Source organism: Hermetia illucens, chromosome 1 (assembly GCF_905115235.1).
Source record: "Hermetia illucens chromosome 1, iHerIll2.2.curated.20191125, whole genome shotgun sequence".
Classification (NCBI taxonomy): Eukaryota; Metazoa; Arthropoda; class Insecta; order Diptera; family Stratiomyidae; genus Hermetia; species Hermetia illucens.
The window spans coordinates 105,753,462-105,771,911 of NC_051849.1; the positions used below are offsets into that span (position 1 = coordinate 105,753,462).

The 18,450-nt window shown below is 41.7% G+C and overlaps 1 protein-coding gene across 4 annotated transcripts in view; it reads right to left on the bottom strand.

Moving 5' to 3' along the window:
* Positions 1-434: 434 nt before the first annotated feature.
* Positions 435-18,450, bottom strand: part of LOC119646676 (lysosome membrane protein 2-like) — an 82,324-nt gene continuing 64,308 nt past the window's right edge. For all 4 annotated transcript variants that reach the window (XM_038047210.1, XM_038047211.1, XM_038047209.1 and 1 more), the window contains exons 2-6: positions 8,615-8,754; positions 1,797-2,398; positions 1,337-1,742; positions 916-1,163; positions 435-855 (exon numbers count right to left, since the gene is read on the bottom strand). In XM_038047210.1, coding sequence (XP_037903138.1) covers positions 616-855; positions 916-1,163; positions 1,337-1,742; positions 1,797-2,398; positions 8,615-8,738 — 1,620 coding nt within the window. In that variant the 5' untranslated portion in view covers positions 8,739-8,754 and the 3' untranslated portion in view covers positions 435-615. The remainder of the gene's footprint in view (positions 856-915; positions 1,164-1,336; positions 1,743-1,796; positions 2,399-8,614; positions 8,755-18,450) is intronic.

Sequence of the window (18,450 nt, forward strand, 5' to 3'; positions counted from 1 at the left end):
GGAAAGTGCTGAAAAGTTCCTATTTGACTAAAAAAGCATGAGGAAAAGTATTGAGGTATTGGTGAACTTCAAAAAGTACTAAATTTAGTACCTTTGATACTAAAAAGACAACACTAGTCAGGCGATGACTCGAGTGGCAGAAGTACGCAAGCAGTCTGGAAGCCCACTTATAAGCAGAGAAGGATCTACGAGGGGGACGATGATAGCAGAAAGTGGAGAAGCTGGAATACGGATATAGGAAGAATAAACAGCGCCCCCTCAATTTAAAGTGAATACACCTTTTATTTCTTCGTAGTTGTATTATGGCAACAAAGGATTCTACGTCAAAAAATGCTCATGATGCTCCAAATTTGGAAAATTGTGTGAAAGAATGGGGTTACGGCCTGATTATCTTGACGAGGGAACACTTGTGTAAAGATAATGAAACAAAATAATTGAACATTTTTCGATTCTTCCTTTATTAAAAAGGATAATAAGAAACTTATTTTAAGCCACTGAATATAAAACTATTTACCATACCTTAACCTATCCCAGTCTATTTCACAACTTATACTTTAACGCTTAGGAATACATTGGCATGTGTATGTGCTTTTCATACCGCACATCCTTAAAGTACTATTTCCTATTCGTATTAGATACCAGCGTTATCCTTTTCACCCTGAATGGGTTCATTTTTGTGATTAAAATTTTCCTAGGCGACTTTGGATCAATTTGCAAAAAGTAAATGATTCCGAAGTAGAGAAAACCTATCGCCAGTGTAAATGCTAGGATCGTTAATACTATCTGGATAATTGGCGTGTAGATGACAATCATTTTGGTCATGAAAATCATATTTGGAGGAAGCTGTTTCATGCTCTGTAAATAGAAAACACGTTAGTAATGAAAAACAGATCATGCGCATACTAGTCGCTTTACATATTCAACCCAAAATCCTGGAAGTATCATGTTACTGAAACGTTCGATATCGGCAGTATATCCTTGAAGGTTCGGAATGATTAGATTGCTTTGAACCCGAGCCACCTCCTCTAATGGGAATCCCGTGATTGGCTCTATGATTGCGTACGAACCATGTTTATCTTTATCAGGTTCCATGCCCTCGACATATTGAGTATAAAACCCATCGCTTCCATAATAATGTGGGAATGATATTGCAGTAGGTACGTCTAAAAAGTAAGAAAAACGGAGTTAAACAATTTTAAATCAAATCCACAAAATCCAGTATTCAAGCGAATGGTTTTATTTCCTTTTACTTTAAGAGAACTAGCGTAAGCAAGAAAGAAAATTCATGTGTCGATAAAGAAAGTAATTCCCTTCTGTGCGTATACTTTCACCTTACCGAATGAACACATTGATGAATCTATTATTCCATTAGGTAGTGGGATTTCACCATGACCACTGTGACAATCCAAACTCCGGTTAGCAAGGCGGTTGAAAGAGCTCGCAGGGGGAGCATATTTGTAAGCCCGGAGATTGCGCCAATTTATCTCTTTTTCGAAGAAGAAATCGACTGTCGTGCACACATCTTCGCGCCAAACAGTTAAAACCGTATCCTTGGTCATGTACGGTGGTAAATTGGCTCCATCTCTTGCGTTGGTCAGCCATACAGGGCATGTTGCTCGCGTTTCTCCTTCAAAGCCTGGTATCGTCGGTTGGCCATTGAACGAATTCATTTTGAAGAACTCTTTGAAACCATACTTAACACCCACACGAACGTTGTACCGACTAACTTTGGGGAAGTAAGCCTGCAAAGAAATCCAGGTTAAGTTTGAGCTGAATGGGGAAAGATCGTGGCATACATTGTACATAATTCCTGAATTATTTCGCGGTAGTAATACAGATAATATGCTGGTTGAGAGCCTTTCAAGCATGGGTGACGTATTGTTCCACAAAATTTCGTAGACTGTTCGTCGTAAAAATACATCGTCATTTGATGAGATCATTCGGAAAGCGAACTTTTGCAAGAAATTCGAGTCGTGAAGATATGCCGCCAGGCCCAATAGCGTTGGATTCACTACAATCATTGACTTATTCAAAATCCCCGGATCATTCTGTTCGGGCAAATATTTGACCGATCGTTCCGTAGTGAATGACATTGTTGAGTTTTCATAGTGATGGACTATGTCCTTCTGGTGCATTGTTTCCGCAAAGACAATTGGACCCACTTCTTGGAGTTTCAGTCTGTCGTCGATGCCATCAAGAAATTCAATAGCGTTAGTAACGTTGTACAATGTGACTGAAATTAATACTGAGACGGGCGGATTACGCCATAGCTCATAGGGTGGCAATCCAGGTCTCATGCGAATTCTTTCTTCCATAATTAATTCCACAAAGTTATAATGTATCGACAGGGCACCCAATATTGTGTTGAAAATACCACAACATAGGAAAACGGCTACCCCTGAAAGAAATGAATGATATACATAAATCAGAATTTGTTAGGATAGTAAAAGTTCAGAAATGTGTAGAAAGAAGTCTAACCAAAAGCAAAAGGGATATGGGCAACCTGAAACCTGTCGAGGAGAAAGTAAAATCGTGATAATAATGGTCAATCTTTACTGTACATCGCATCGTAAAACTTTTGAAAGTACTGTAAGGAGGATTACTTTTTAGCCTCTTTGAAGGTTTTGTTTAAAACAAAACCTTATTAAAATCTGTTTACTGTCTGTCTGTCCATCACATGCATTTTTCTCGGAGACTGTATCAGCGATTGACACCAAATTTGGCAGAAAAGTGGGAACTGTTAACGCTCACGCATACAGTGACCTACATCCTGTTACGTCAAATTTAAGGGGAGGTCCCCATACATGCAAAGGGGGTGTAGATTTTTTTTATTAAATATAGTCATGTGGGGTATCAAATGAAAGGTCCCGGTTAGTACTTTTCGAAGCTGGTCCTAGTTTTGACATTTGTTGGAAAGAAATTTGGGGGTCGAAAGTGATCATTTATTCAATGGGGCCATTCTCAGAAACTATCAAACCGAAAAATCTGAAAAGAAATCAGGAGGTCGCCACTATATGGTGGCTAGGTTCCGAAATACCTTCAATATCGATATCCCTTCAAATAAAGTTAATAATAGTATATTACTATAATTTTCAGTAATTGGCTGCAGAAGGCCCGCTTAAGTTCATCCTAGTACCACGAAATTTTGCAGCGATGTAGGCTCTAATAGAACTAGATCCTAGTCTGGTGGAAATCGCACTATTACTAACAATCGCATTATTACTAGTAATAGGTCAAAGTTGTCACTGCTTTGGAAATTCAAGATTTTGAATGTCAATATCACCGGAAAGTGGATATTTTCACATATATTACGTGTTACGTACCAATGGGACAAATTCACACTCAAATGTCTTTATAAAAGCAATGCACAAAACCTCTCATACCTGAATACCAACCAACCAACTTGTTTCACATTGATGAAGTGTCACCTATGGTTTATGAAAAAAGTCACCATAACTTCTAGTTATGTTCTGCTCCTTCAAACAGAAGAGAAGTCATATTTGCGTTCAATGCACTCATGTGTGATAAAACCGCTGGATTTAAGGTCTGCACCGCTGTGGATTTGTTGCTTCCACTTCCACTTCTTGGATAACCGTTAAGATTCCAAAGAATGGCACACGCCTTGATACCATAGATAATTGGAAGATTATTCTCGCACTTCCATTGGGTCCATTGGAATTGGGTCAAAGCTTTCGCTTCGGCCCAAATCAATGAACAGCGATGACTCGCTGACATTAAACTAACAATGAATTTATGAAGTTAAATGTAGTCACATTGGCCTCAACGTTTCTGATCCAAAAGTTAGCAGACACTGTGAAAACAGATTTCTTCTGCGTTTCAAAGGCGCGAATAAAGAGCAGGTATAATGTGTACCTCATCGCACATAATTTTATCTCGGACTACACCAACTTAGGCACCACCACTTTAGATAGAAAAAACTGAATTTGATTAAGTCGTTATGGAAAGCCTGCAAATCTGTTCCGAGATAGCAACGTTAGTGAAAACTACTGATAAAGAGTAGAGGCTGATAGTTTTCGTTTACACCAATAATAATCCTCAAATGAAAAAGCGGACCAAGGCTTAGAGGTTTTGATCAATTTCAAGTTAAAACCAGAGACCTCCTCTTTGGTGGCGTGAGGTTTCAAGACGCACTTCCTAGCGTTTTCATTTTCAACCTCCAGCTTGAGATGATCTCACCCAATATATCCATAAGAGCCAGAAACCGTCCATTATTAGATTATTTCCTGTTTTCTGGAGAAGCCAGAGTCATATGGCCGGCGTTGTCGTGCAAAACTTTGCTGGGCGTTTCCTTCCTCTTCTGGTATGAACCCATTCAATAAATCAATGGACACTTTTTTGAGTTTTTCGAAATTCAGAGCCATCACAAAAACACCTAACTGTCAAAAATCACTCCGAATGTTGTCACAAAAAACCTACACAGGGCATTGATTAAGTTTTGTTTCTTACGGGTTTCAAAGACTACATTAACAATGGCTATTTTCCCAGTAACTGCCTCCATCCAGATCGAGCAGGCGGCGATCAGCGCGAATTCTTGGGCTGCACATCAATGAAGGGAAGACAAAATATATAGTGGCAACGTCAGCACCGAAAACCAACCAACCAACAACATCAAAAAGCACAGGTTAAACGACAAGAATAAAAATAGGAGACTACAACTTTGAGACCGTTGATAATTTCTCCTTTCTAAGGTCGAAAATCACAACCGATAACAGTTACGATGATGAAATCCGCGCATGGTTATTGGCAGCCAACAGAGCCTATTTCAGCTTACAAAAACTGTTCCGCTCGAAGCGTCTCACCATAGGGTCAAAGTTCTTACTGTACAAGACAATGATTTTGCTAGTCCTCATGTATTCCTCGGAGACTTGGGTTCCTAGCAAGAAAAATTGTGCGTTCGAAAGAAGAACTTTTGGCCCCCTACATGAGGATGGACAATTCTGTAGCCTACATAACGACGAAATCTATGGGCGATACCATGACCGTCCGGTTGTGGATAAAATCCGGCTCAATAGGTTACGGTGGGCGGGTCGCTTAATCCGTATGGATGAGGATGATCCAGGCCGGAAAGTCTATAAAGGCAATATCTTTAGTAGAAAAAGAAGACGAGGCAGACCCTGCCTAAGATGGAGTGATGGCGTAGGCCAGGACGCCAAACAGCTTTTAGGGATATCGAGTTGGTGGACCTCGGCGCAAAACCGGGATGTGTGGAGTTCCTTATTAAGGCAGGCCTAGACCGGATACGTTGCTGCGCCGTTGTTGATGACGATGATCTTATCAATATCTAGAAAGTAGCGAAGATAGGTGCCATCAAGAAAAAAGGCACGTACCATAAAGCTTCAGGCTTGTCTTCGTCCTACTCAACTTGCAGCAGTGAAGTTAGTCAAATACTACCTACCTTGTGTGGTGAGGGAGCCTGTAGTACTTTGCTAGTACAGCAAGGGTGTTAGTAGCACTAAAATGGAAGCTTTGGATTTGAACTCTCCGAGTGGTAAGAAGACAAACTTCAAGTCCACTCGCGATTATGAACATACGAAGTTTGGAGGCCTCAACAAATTAATTTTCCTACGGAAAAGTCTTTGAAAAGCATGCTTTGTAAGTAGGCGAGAGGAGAAACTCAGCCACTAAGGAGATGCGGCTCCAGACTGAATCCTGACTGCCACAACCCTCTCCTTCACCCTCACCAGAAAGAGTGGAGGAAAGGAATGACGTGGACGCTACTGATCTAACGCCGGTATGCGGCTTGGATATAATAAACCTGGAAAAACCGCCAGCCGATGGGAATGAGAGGTGCTTCGGAAGAAATTAATACTCCTTGGGAATGGGGACATAGGCAGAATGTGTCAAATGTTGGATACCCGGCACTCGAAGGAAAGCAGGGACATCATTCGCATACTAGTTTAACAGAACCCGGACATTGATTTCGGGCATTGGAAGGTGAATGAATGCCAGGAAGGATAAATCAGCAAATGAGGGGGATTTCAGTTTGGTATTCGAACTGGCCCAAAAGATTCTCAAGATGTTCAGAGACAGGCATCATTGTGCTCCACTTTTTCCTGGAAAGATTAAAATTCAATCATATCGAGAATCTTTAGTTTGACAGCGAAGAGTAATGATGGTCTTTGACTCATACAAAATAGACGAAATCGCAGCATCTTCGGTACTCTTCTGCACAATAGAGCTGCGGGCATAAGGTGGTGCATACAATGGCGGAACCTCTATATTGTAGCTCTCTATGGTGAAGGAATTACAGAACAATTCTCACTGTAAGGCAACTACACCGCTAAGAACTGTGTGTCTGGGTATTACCGGTGTTATAAGGAGTTCTAGATGTTCTAGATGCAGCCCTTGGATATTTATATCCAAAGCGCTGCAATGAGAGCAGCTCGTTGGCTATTTCCTTTAGATCTATGCGGAAACAATGGGAATGAAGGGTACATAGCATTGGAAGAGTTATTGACACAACTGAACACAGTTTTTATATCTGTTCGGTAGAAGATATGAAGTTATCCTGAAGACAATTAGGAGGTATCAGAAAAATGCGTATCAGGATAAACTGAGGTCTTCTACAACGATGGGTTAAAAAGAGCACAGGGTTCTGGAGCCGGAGTCTACCTCTGGAATAAAAATGATATGTGGGCTTTTCTTGTGGGGCAATATGCGATCTTAAGTCGGCAAATCCTGTTAGGCACACCAAACTTTTCCCGTCAGGACCAAACAAATATGTATATAACGAAATTTATCCTATGAAACAGTAGGAAGACCTGCAGAAGTATGGTGGCATTTGTACTAGTTGGGCATTTGTTCAGAAGTATTGTACAAGATGATACGTGTCCCTCGTGCAATGAAGAAGCGGAAACTATGGAGTACTTTTTATGCCAATGCCCTTTCTATAGGTCCATCAGGCATCAGACCTTTGGTGCAATGTACTCCACTTGCAGCGGGTAGCATAATATTCACTAACGGCCATCCTGCAATACATAAATGTGTCGAGTATAATGGGTCACTACGGGCTGAGTGCTCAGAGGATGTGCCTCTCTTCTTCCAGCGCAGTCCGATTGGACTACCTTTTCGCACGATGTAGGCTTCTATTGCATTTCGGGCAGTTTGCCGGACTGGATGACGGGGAATAAAAATTTTGGGGCTAGTCTTGAAATGATATATACACTCTAGGACATCTACGTGTGTAGAACGTAATAACTTCCGATAATGTAAGAAACCTGTCAGATACGCCAAGATTGATGAAACGTTTAGAAAGTCGGTCAGGGCACTGCGGACGAACGGATTGATATGGACTGAATGGGGTAACGCAACTTACACTAAACTACACGGAAGAGGTACTCCACAAGCAAATTTGAATTAACGCAGGCAACAACAATGGTGTTTGGGAAATTCATCATAAAAGGATGATCCTGGAGAGTAGACATTTTCACTAGAGCTTCCATACATTATATTGGTCTAACTGCAGGATAAATGCATCGCTTACGAGGCCGAACTACCCGCAATTCAAAAAGTAGCTAAAGCAACCTGAACATCGCACAAGTCGGTAGATTTATTATATACATATATAATGGTAGTGCTAAAATACCTTACGCACAATAGCGCATTATTATCCAGGCGAAGGCGGTTCGTTAACGTTATCTACTAATTTTTCAGACACTAAATGTCACGAGGAAAATATTCCAGCCGACAAAATTACGGATAAACTTATAAAACAGATAAAAAATTCCAAAGCTACTGCGGATATTTGAGAAAGACAACGCTTAAAGAAATCGCATCACTAATTCAAAAATAATGGAAATACTTAGGACAGAGGAGAAACAATGTAGAAGGCAATGTGTACTATTATAACCTTACATACTGGATATAGTCTAATAGTAAAATAGGAATTGGGACTCATAGCGGGCCGACATTACTAGATAGCAAAATGTCCTGAATAAATTTAAGTGTAGCAAATGTTTTATATTTAAACTATGATATTTCAGAAAAACTACGAAAGGTAAGTTTGAAAATATAACGCAACATTTAGATGTCTTCTATCCACTCGTTCTTGTTAAATTTATCTTGCGTCTGGATGGAGTCTTTTCTAAAAAAAAAGAAAAAAACTGAACTAAGATGTTTGCACATTCAGTTAAAAAATACATTGCCCTTCCGGAGATGCAGACTATTAACCTTTCTGTCATTATAATGTCCTCGAGAATGATACTACAAACAATCTTTTTATCAGCAACTAAATAAGCATAACCATCCCAAAGTTATTTTAATTAAGTATTTATGCCGTGTACTTTTCATTAAAGTCGTTTAGTACCTATTCATCAACATAATGCCGTCTGTGGCCGTATTCACAACCTATTTGCTATTGGGTTCTGGTAATCCAAATATTTGATTTGTAAATGCTTATTACCCTAACGAAATAATAAATATTCACGTAGGTTTGGGTTCTCAACTAAAAAGGGGGAAATACCGACGCCGGTGTAAATGGAATTAAAAGTTACATCTTCCCATAAGTATCTTGAGGACATGATGGGACAATTAGTACTTAGAGTGGATTGTAACTATGAGTAGGAAGCACTTTAAATTATTCTGTAATACTTACGTAAAAGTGGCTTCTTCTGCTTGTTTCGCAACGCATTTGACTCCAACGAGTCTTTTTGAACTTGCTCTGACGTAAGTAGATTTTTATTTGCTTCAGCATTTTCCCTTTCAGTTTGCGTCTCCATTTGAACTAAACGGTATCTTTAAAGAAATCGAAAAAAATAATGTAAAAGAATTATATTTTAATTATTATGGGAAACGGCCCAAAACCTGATATAAAGTTCCCACTCCTCCCCTAAACTATAAATATAAATTGAATATGTGCGAATATTTTAAAGTTTTGATCAGAACATGCGTGTCGTCATTACTACTATTTGCGCTACTGCTCACATTACCAACTTTGTATCGATTCCAGTAGAGAATGTTTATTTACTATAGATGGGTCACCAAACTCTTCAAAATTTGGGTATATTATTTATCTTGGCAGGCCAGAATTTTCCATTTCTAAATATATACATTTCTTTAATTTTAAGCATAGCAATCAGATAATCGACGCTGCTAATAAATTTTTGCATTTTTCAATAGAAAAGAAATGCTTTGCTTTATACAAGAATTTGATAAGATAAGGTTGGATTTTTACGGAGGAGGGGGAAAATACGACAGTTACAATAATAACTCAAGAAGGTGCTTCAAAGAAAGTGTAATTGCGCTTGATTTCACACTGCACCACCACCGTAAGCTCATATCTATTTAATAAAGGACTGCGCCAAATAGGGAGAAAGTCTGTCTCACGTTTTTTGTGGATGGACCGTGCTTTTTGTGGGAAGTATATGTACATCTAGAGTCAACTTTGATCATAACGTTTCTAGGGCACAGGTAAGACCATGCCCGAGCAGCAGGTCAATTTATATATACATATAGTTATTATACTTACGTGTATGGCACCAACAAATGGGGGATTATTGCAACCTCAATTCTCAAATCAACGAAAATAAATTGTTAATACTTTGTCCCCCATTTAAGTTCTAGCCACTGGCAACAATGCTTGCTCCCAATAATCGGACCAGGATTTTCCAGGTATAGCAGATACGAGATTTTTTTTTAACAATTGGTAGAGTTCTGTAGGGTAACTTGGCGTAAAGAAATTTTATACTACATGCAAATTTCGGGCTGCTTAATAAATGAGGAAATATGGGCTCCATCAAGTACACACGCATATAGATATACTACCTTGATCAAAATCTTTCGAAATTGCCGCCATGAGTACTCATATTTATTATATCTAATTTAATTTTTTGTTTTTTTTTTTGTTAGGTTTGATTGAATTTGAAGTTGTAACAATGATTTTTTATTCAATTTTCGAAAAAGGCCTTGATTACCATATCTGAATCTGAATCATTCAATAAACGAATTATTACTGGGAACAAGACGTGCATTTATTCGGAGTGAGTAGCGTGCCATGAATGAACTGAGATCGAAAAAAACAATGTTCACTGTTTTGTTTGCTTATAACACTGGGCATTATGAATGTTTACTAGGAGGTCAGACATCGAATAAGGAGTACTATTTGTGCATTATGGGGAAATAATTTGGGGAAAACGACAGGGCTTGTCATCAAACAACTGGCGAATTTTGCACCACGATACCTCACCGTCGCACATCTGTGAATTTTTGACCAAACACGCAATGAATACGATCAAGAGAATTCACCTGATTTGGCTGTCTGCAATTTCTAACTCTTCATTCGAATAAAAAAGTCCATACAGGATCGAATTTCAACAACCGAGGAAGGTAACGAAAAAAACGAAGATAGCTTCAATAGACTTCAAATATGAATTACCATCGGTGCAACAACCGGTGTTCGGTCAACACTTGCCTTAATAATTAAGTTTAAATACTCTGGTTTCAGGCCAAACTCAATCAATTCCATAACTTCACAATTGTCTTGCGTCGCGACCTACACTATAGCTCCATCTAGGAGGGGCCTACCACGTTTTCTTTTCTACAACAGATATTGCCCTGATAATTTTGCCGGCCAAGTCATCCTCAATATAGGGATTAGGTAACCAGCCTACCATAGCCATGCTGCGTTGGAAGGCAATGAGACAGCGGATGAACTAGCCAAGAAGGGAGCAGGGATGCCTTTACATGGGCCAGAACCCTTCTGTGGAATCGGAAATGGTTTCATGGCTATGAATCTAAGAAATGAAGAGAAACGGTTGAGGGAACCATATTGGGCGGGCCTACCAGGGATGGAGCAGTCCAGGGTGCTTATTGGGGGATACGAACCCATGCGTACAAAAGATTGCTTAAACCTCACCAAAAAGAACCTCCGAATCATAGTGGGAATTCTCACTGGTCATTGTCGGCTGAACTATCACCTAGGGAAGCTAGGAATATCTACGGGCTCTGCCTGCAGGTTTTGGGAGGAGGAGAACGAAACCTCTATACACGTCCTGGGACAGTGTCCGGCACTTGTGCAAAGTAGGTCGAGACATCTAGGAGAACACTTAATACTAAACATACTAAAGTTCCTAACGGTTACAGGCCTGCTTGAGATACTATGATCAATAGGTACACTATAACCAGTAAAAGGGGCACAACAGTTCTTCAAGGACGCGGTGCGACTTTCCCTTAACAGAATAACAATAATAGCCTTATTATTTATTTGATCCACGACAAAACGGTCATTGTGTTGTAATAATTTTCACCTTTATATAGGCTACGAAATCATTCATTCTCGTGTAGCGGACCAGATATTCTTTGGACCACATGGATAAGAATTCACAGTTTTTCTTATTAAGAATCCAGTTTCCGAGGAGTACATGAGACTTGCCAAGACCATTATCTTGTACAGTAGGAGCGTTCTCTCTGAGATGAGAAGTTTGGCACAGAACAGTTTTTACAGGGTCTGTTGGCTGCCAATGAACATGCGGGCATTTGATCATCATAGCGTTATCGATTGTTGCATGTATAGTTTAACTGTGTTATTAGCAACGAGACAAGCAAATAGGTTTCCATCAGCAGAAATATCTGCCATTTGTAATAGGTAGTGTCGAGGATCAAGCACATTACCCGTTCTTAACATGAAATGAAGTCGTTATATTTTACAATGAATCTTCTGCTTGCAGTATCCACGTCCACGGCTTTGTGGTCGTTTGCAGGCAGTCATTACCTTGGTCTGCAAGCAGGTCTAGAGCCGGCTATTCAAGATAAGGCAGGAATGTCAGGCATGCCCGAACAGTAGCCAATCCATCCGATTGCCATTGAAATGAAAATACCACTCACCTACTGGAAAGGCGAATGGCAAGAACTGTTCAACTCTGAGAAGCGAATTTGAGATATTTTTGTGGCTGAGCATTTATACAAAAATGTTGACGACCGATGAAGATGCCCATTAAATTCACGCATACTGTCAAAGGGTAATATAAGTCCCAGGGCGACATGTGGATTGGTACCCACGATGGAGCATTAAACCTGGGAAATGTCTGCTGAACCAATACCAATAGCTCTACTACCAAACCCTATCTCCACCTCCACTTGGTGACCGCTGGGAGCTCTTTCTTAACGATAAGCTGCAGACAGAGAAGGATGAAGGCGAACCTCCCGCGCCCAAAAACTGGACAAATTGTACCAACTGGTCCTCCAGGTTGGAGGTTGGGTAGGGCTGACAACCCTACATGGAAAACCGAAGTTACGAAGCCAGAACAAGAGCCTCGGACTGGACGGATTACACAACGACGAACTCGGCAACGACAACAGAATAACGATTTGTGCATTTTCTCATGGTATGTGCGCTCCCTGTACAGAGATGAAGCTGATGAGCAGCTACCCAATACCCTGCCCCAATATGGGGCTGATGTAACAGCGTTACAGGAGATGCGTTGGACAGGGACCGGTTTCCTGGAGAAGAGCCGGTACATCATATATTATAGTGGCCATCCAGTAAACCATGTGCTCGGAGTAGGTTCCTTAGTCAGCCAAAAAATGAAACCTGCTGTTATCGGCTTTGAAAACATAAGCAAACGGCAATGCACTCTGCGCTTGCGAGGCAAGTTTAGAAATATAAGCCTCATTAACGTTCACAGAGGAGACTGCAGAGTCGGACAAGGAAACCTTCTACGAGGCAGTAGAACGAACCCTCGAAGCCTGTCCCACATATGATATCAAAATCATACTTGGAGATTTTGACAGCCAAGTAGGCAAGGAGCCCGTATTCAGGCGATACGTTGGCTCCCATAGCTTACACCAAGATACAAATGAAAACGGACTGCGGATTATTCAATTACCAGGGTCACGCGAAATGGTTGTTGGAAGTACCTGGTTTGCGCGCAAAACGGTCCACAAACATACGTGGGCCTCTCCAGACGGGACCACTTTCAACCAAATTGACCATGTGTTGATTGAACGCCGCCACCTCTCAGCCTTGATGAATGTCAGAACATATAGGGGGGCCAATATAGACTCGGATCACTATCTCGCTGGCACGGTGTCTCGAGCTCGAATAACAACACAACCCCGAATCCCCTCTGACAATCAGGTGAGAGCTAAAACTGAAGCCATCCACAACACAACCCTCCGCGACACCTATAAGAGGGAATGGATGCCGCAATAACCGCAGTCAACAGAGGACCTGGAGATGAAGCATCAACAAATGATCTTGACAACCACCTGAAGAACGTTATCATTGATACGGCCACAAACATACTTGGCCCCAGCCGCAAAAGGCGTCGGAACGGCTGGTTTGGCGATGAATGTAAATTAGCAACGGAACGGAAGAATGCCGCATACCGGGTAATGTTGCATTCTCAAAGAACGTGAGGACGCGCAGAGACTCATCACGAACTCCGTCGAGCGGAGAAGCGACTTCACAGATGGAAAAAGGAAGCCTGGGAGAACTAACAAGTCTGTGAACTAGAAAAGTACAGGGAGCAACCGCACCAGGCGCAGAAGTTTTACCAACAAGTCAGCAGGATGAAGCCTTATACACTTCGATGCTCATCCAGCCGAGACAAAGAGGGAAATCTGATTTGCGACGGAATGGGCATATTGGAGCGATGAGTTGAGTACTTTGATGAGCTACTGAACAACCAGAACATCGGCGAGTTGGAGGTCCGCCAACTGAAGACGACGGACAAATACTGCTACCACCAAGTTTAGGAGAAACAGTCCGTTTAATTCATCGAGTAAAAAATCACAAATTACACCAATGGGACAGCGAATCAATGCCTGACGTTTGGCAACAAGGCATTATCTGCCTCATATATGAAAAGGGAGATATCACACAGTGCAGCAATTATATGGGTATCACGTCGCTGAGTACCATCTATAAGATATTCTCCGCTATCTTGCTAGGCCGGGTAGCCCCATACGCCCAGAACATCATAGGCCAGTACCAAGGAGGCCTCACTCCAGGAAACAAGGCAAATCAGCAACAGATCAGATTTTCTCTCTGCAGCAGGCGATGGAAATGCTGTTAGAATATGGACACCAGTTGCACCATCTATTCATCGACTTTAAAGCCGCCTTTGATAGTATAGGCAGGGTAAAACTGTACACGGCCATGAGAGAATTCGGTATCCCGATGAAGTTAATAAGACTGACTAACTGACCCTGACCAATGTGCAAGGCCAGATAAAAGCAGCAGGATCACTGTCAAGACCATTCGACATCAACAACGATCTACGACAAGGGGATGTCCTATCATGCGTCCTTTTTAACCTGACCCTCGAGAAAGTGATCCGTGATGCTGAGGTAAATGCAAGAGGTACGATCCTCTTCAAGTCTACCCAACTACTGGCCTATGCTGACGATATCGACATTATGGGAAGAACCACCCGAGACGTACAAACTGCCTTCATTCAGATCGAGTAGGGCGCGAGATCTTGGGCTGCACATCAATGAAGGCAAGGCAAAGTATATGGTGGCAACGTCAGCACCGAAAATCAACCAACCAACAACATCAAACCGCGCTGGTTAAACGGGAAGAATAACGATAGGGGAAAACAACTTTGAGACCGTTGACAATTTCTTCTATCTAAGGTCGAAAATCACAACCGATAACAGCTACGATGATGAAATCCGCGCACGGTTGTTGTCAGCCAACAGAGCCTATTTCAGCTTGCAAAAACTTTTCCGCTCGAAATGTCTCACCATAGGGTCAAAACTCTTACTGTAAAAGACTATGATCTTGCCAGTCCTTATGTATTCCTCGGAGACTTGGGTTCTTAGTAAGAAAAATTGCGAACTCTTGGCCGCGTTCGAGAGAAGAATCCGCACAAAACCGGAATGTCTGGAGTTCCTTATTAAAGCAGATCTAGACCGGATACCGGTTGTTGCTCCGCTGATGATGATTTTGATACAGTCTAAAAAGCCTGTGCGGCGACCGTCAGAAGGACGCATAGCGCGCATACATACAGGTTTGCTTTATCTCCTTTCCGTTAGTACTGCAAATATGAACAAATCGGGATGCGGGGATCGCTGGACGCGTCAGGTTTCATGTGTTCGTTTTATAAAAGTATTTGTCCCATTAGTAACTCAAATGTAATGTATATGCGTATATTATGTTTGACTATTTATTTTCGCATGTCACTGCCATTTACAGTCTTAGAATTTGCACTGAAGCGACAACTTCGACCTATTTCAACCCAACAATAGTGCGGTTTCCACCAAACTTGATAAGATCGTGCCTCTTACTATAGCCTACATTAGTACATTTTCATCATTCTAGGATGAACTTAAGGGATTTTAGTAATTAGTAAATATTTAGTAATTAGTAAATAATATAGTAATATATTCTTAATAATTTTATTTGAACAGGTATGGATATTGAGGTTATTTCGGAGCCTCGCCATATAGTGCAGTTTCCTGAATTGATTTTTTTCAAATTGTTTGGATGGCTAGGTTCTGAGAATGAGTAGCTGTAAAAAACTTTCCAGTCCCCGCCCTCCGCCTTGTGCATTAAATGTCAGAACTGAGACAAGTTTTGAAAAGGAGTAATAGGAGCTTTTCATTTGTTTTCCCCAAAACCCGTTGCATTGCCTAGGATCAAAGTAAATGGAGCAGCAGAATCGAAACAAAATGTGTCAAGCAGTTATGAGAAGCAGAAGTTGGTCAACCGATATATAAAATGTGAATTTGAACTTTTTTCGGCACATACAAAGTATTCTTTCCAGACTACTACTTAAACTAATAACGTCCTTGGAGAATCCGATTATAGAACTGGCCCGACCCCTCGGAAAAATGACGACCATATTCCTGGCGGAGATATATGCCATTTCATTGGCAGCAGAAGAATGTCTGCGACAAAAATGGAGGGGTCGCACCATTCGAATCTGTTCCGACAGTTGGGCGGCATTATCAGGGCTAAACGGCAACAACATATCAATCCAGTTGGTGTGGAGTTGTCATCAGGTACTGCTGAAACTTGGCCGATTGAACGAAACATTCCTGACGTGGGTGTCGGGGCACTCTAATATAGCTGGTAATGAGGAGGCTAACAGATTGACTCGCCGAGGGTCTGGATCTACAATGGTGGGGCCAGAAACAGCTCTTGGAATCCGATCACCTACTGTCAAGTCTACTCTGAATGGTGAAATTGCAAGGATTCACACAACCGAGTGGAGAAATTTGGACTCTTGCCGGTAAGCGAAAATCTTTGTGAAAGAGCCTAGGGCCACTAGAGCGGCATTTTTGTTGTCCCTCAAGAAGTGGGACATGAAAACCCTAGTAGGGCTTTTGACGGGACACTGCCCCTTAAACTACCATATGGAAAAGATTGGGGTAGTGTTTTCGGCTATGTGCAGTCAATGTAAGGAGGAGGAGGAGGCGGCCCTGCACTTTTTATGCAGCTGCCCGGCATCCTCAGATCTCAGACGAAGACACTTTGGCAAGGATTTCTTCAATGAAGAATCTGCACAATCTCTGCCTCTGGAGAATGTTCTAAGATTCGCTAAAGCCTGCGAACACCGTAGGCGGGAAGCCATTGAATAGGCAACTTACGAGGATAGTACAACGGGCCTAACAATGGCCTGAGTGCTCGGAGCTGCGGCTCCTCCCAGTTAACTAAACTAACTAACTAAACTAATATTGACTTCAGCAATTCTTTTTCATTTCGCGGCAAATGTCGATAAATTGGAAGCTCTGCGCTTCAGGTATAAAACGATTTGTTGATTGTGTATGTAAGAATATTTGTCTATAAGATAGTTTAATTTATACGGTGCTTGTAGTGTATATACGTTGAACATGCCTGCTATTCAATTCGGTGTGGTACTGATGTTTTATCTCGTCGAGAGTATCAATTTGACGCAAAAAAGGCAACTTCGACCCGCCAGTTCGCAGTTCTCACCTCCCCACCAAATTTCGTGTGAATTGGTACAACTGTTTCCGAAAAAATGCATGACAGACAGACACCTTACCTTCCGAACGATACGAATATGTGTCGAAGACATCCCTCCAGTAAGCGCAAACGAAGTTCTGCACGCAGTGAAAAAGGTTCAAAATGCCGCAGCGCAACAAGGTCTTCACAGATTACCTAAAAGAATGGTCTTTCCACGCAGAGTGGACAATACAAAAGCTGATATTGATAATTATAAGTGAACCAACATCCAATAGATAAGGTCCTCGAGCGGAGAATCTATAACCGGTTATATCCATTAATTGACGGTGGCGGTTATTATTATTCTGTTAAGGGAAAGTCGCACCGCGTCCTTGAAGAACTATTGTACCCCTTTTACTGGTTATAGTGTACCTATTGATTATAGTATCTCAAGCAGGCCTATAACCTTTAGAAACTTTAGTATGTTCCCTACTTCTAGATCTTTCAGCTTTGCATCTGGTATTAAGTGTTCTCCCAGATGCCTCGACCTACTTTTTATAAGTGCCGGACACTGTTTCAGGACGTGTATAGAGGTTTTGTCCATAAACCTGCAGGCAGTGTCCGTAGATATCCCTAGCTTCCCTAGGTGATAGTTCAGCCGACAATGACCAGTGAGAATTCCCACTTTGATTCGGAGGTTCTTTTTGGTGAGGTTTAAGCAATCCTTTGTACGCATGTGTTCGTTCCCCCTGGACTGCTCCATCCAGGCCCGCCCAGTATATTTCCCTCAACCGTTCCTCTTCATTTTTTAGATTCATAGCCATGAAACTGTTTCCGATTCCACAGAAGGGTTCTGGCCCATGTAAAGGCGTCCCTGCTCCATTCTGGGCTAGTTCTTCCGCTGCCTCGTTGCCTTCCAACCCAGCATGTCCTGGAACCCAAAGTATGCAGACTTTGTCGGACGAGCCGAGTGTATTCTGTCTCTCAAGGCATTCCCATACCAGTTTAGAGTTCACCTGGTTGGACCTAAGTGCCTTGATTGCTGCTTGGCTATCGGTGAGAATAACAATGTTCTGCCCCCAGTAGTTCCTTTGCAGATTAAATGAGGCACATTTGTCTATGGGGTAAATTTCCGCCTGGAATATGCTAGTGTACCCATTGGCTCAAAGTGCATTTTCCTTGGACCAATGACACCGGCACTCGAAGGGAAATACTTCAATTCCATCAGATGAATCCGTATCATCGAAGTGCTCCACGTGGCATAAACGTCAGACTATGTATACATTAAGTATAATATTGGACTACTTGCGACAGCAGAAGTTATGTACTTTACGATTCAGATGAAGAGTCCACGTGTGATATACCTGCAGGAGTTCCCCAGGGGTCTGTCCTCTGCAATGGAACTTAATGCATTATGGCGTTTTACGACTCCCAGTAACTAAGCAAGCCGAGACTAAACAAACGATCAAGTCTTGACTTGAAAACTTCGGGCTGAAGCTTGCTGAACACAGGACGGAGCTGGTGGAAACAGAAAACAGAAAATTTCCATTGAAACACATGTTGTTCGCTCTTAACCATCG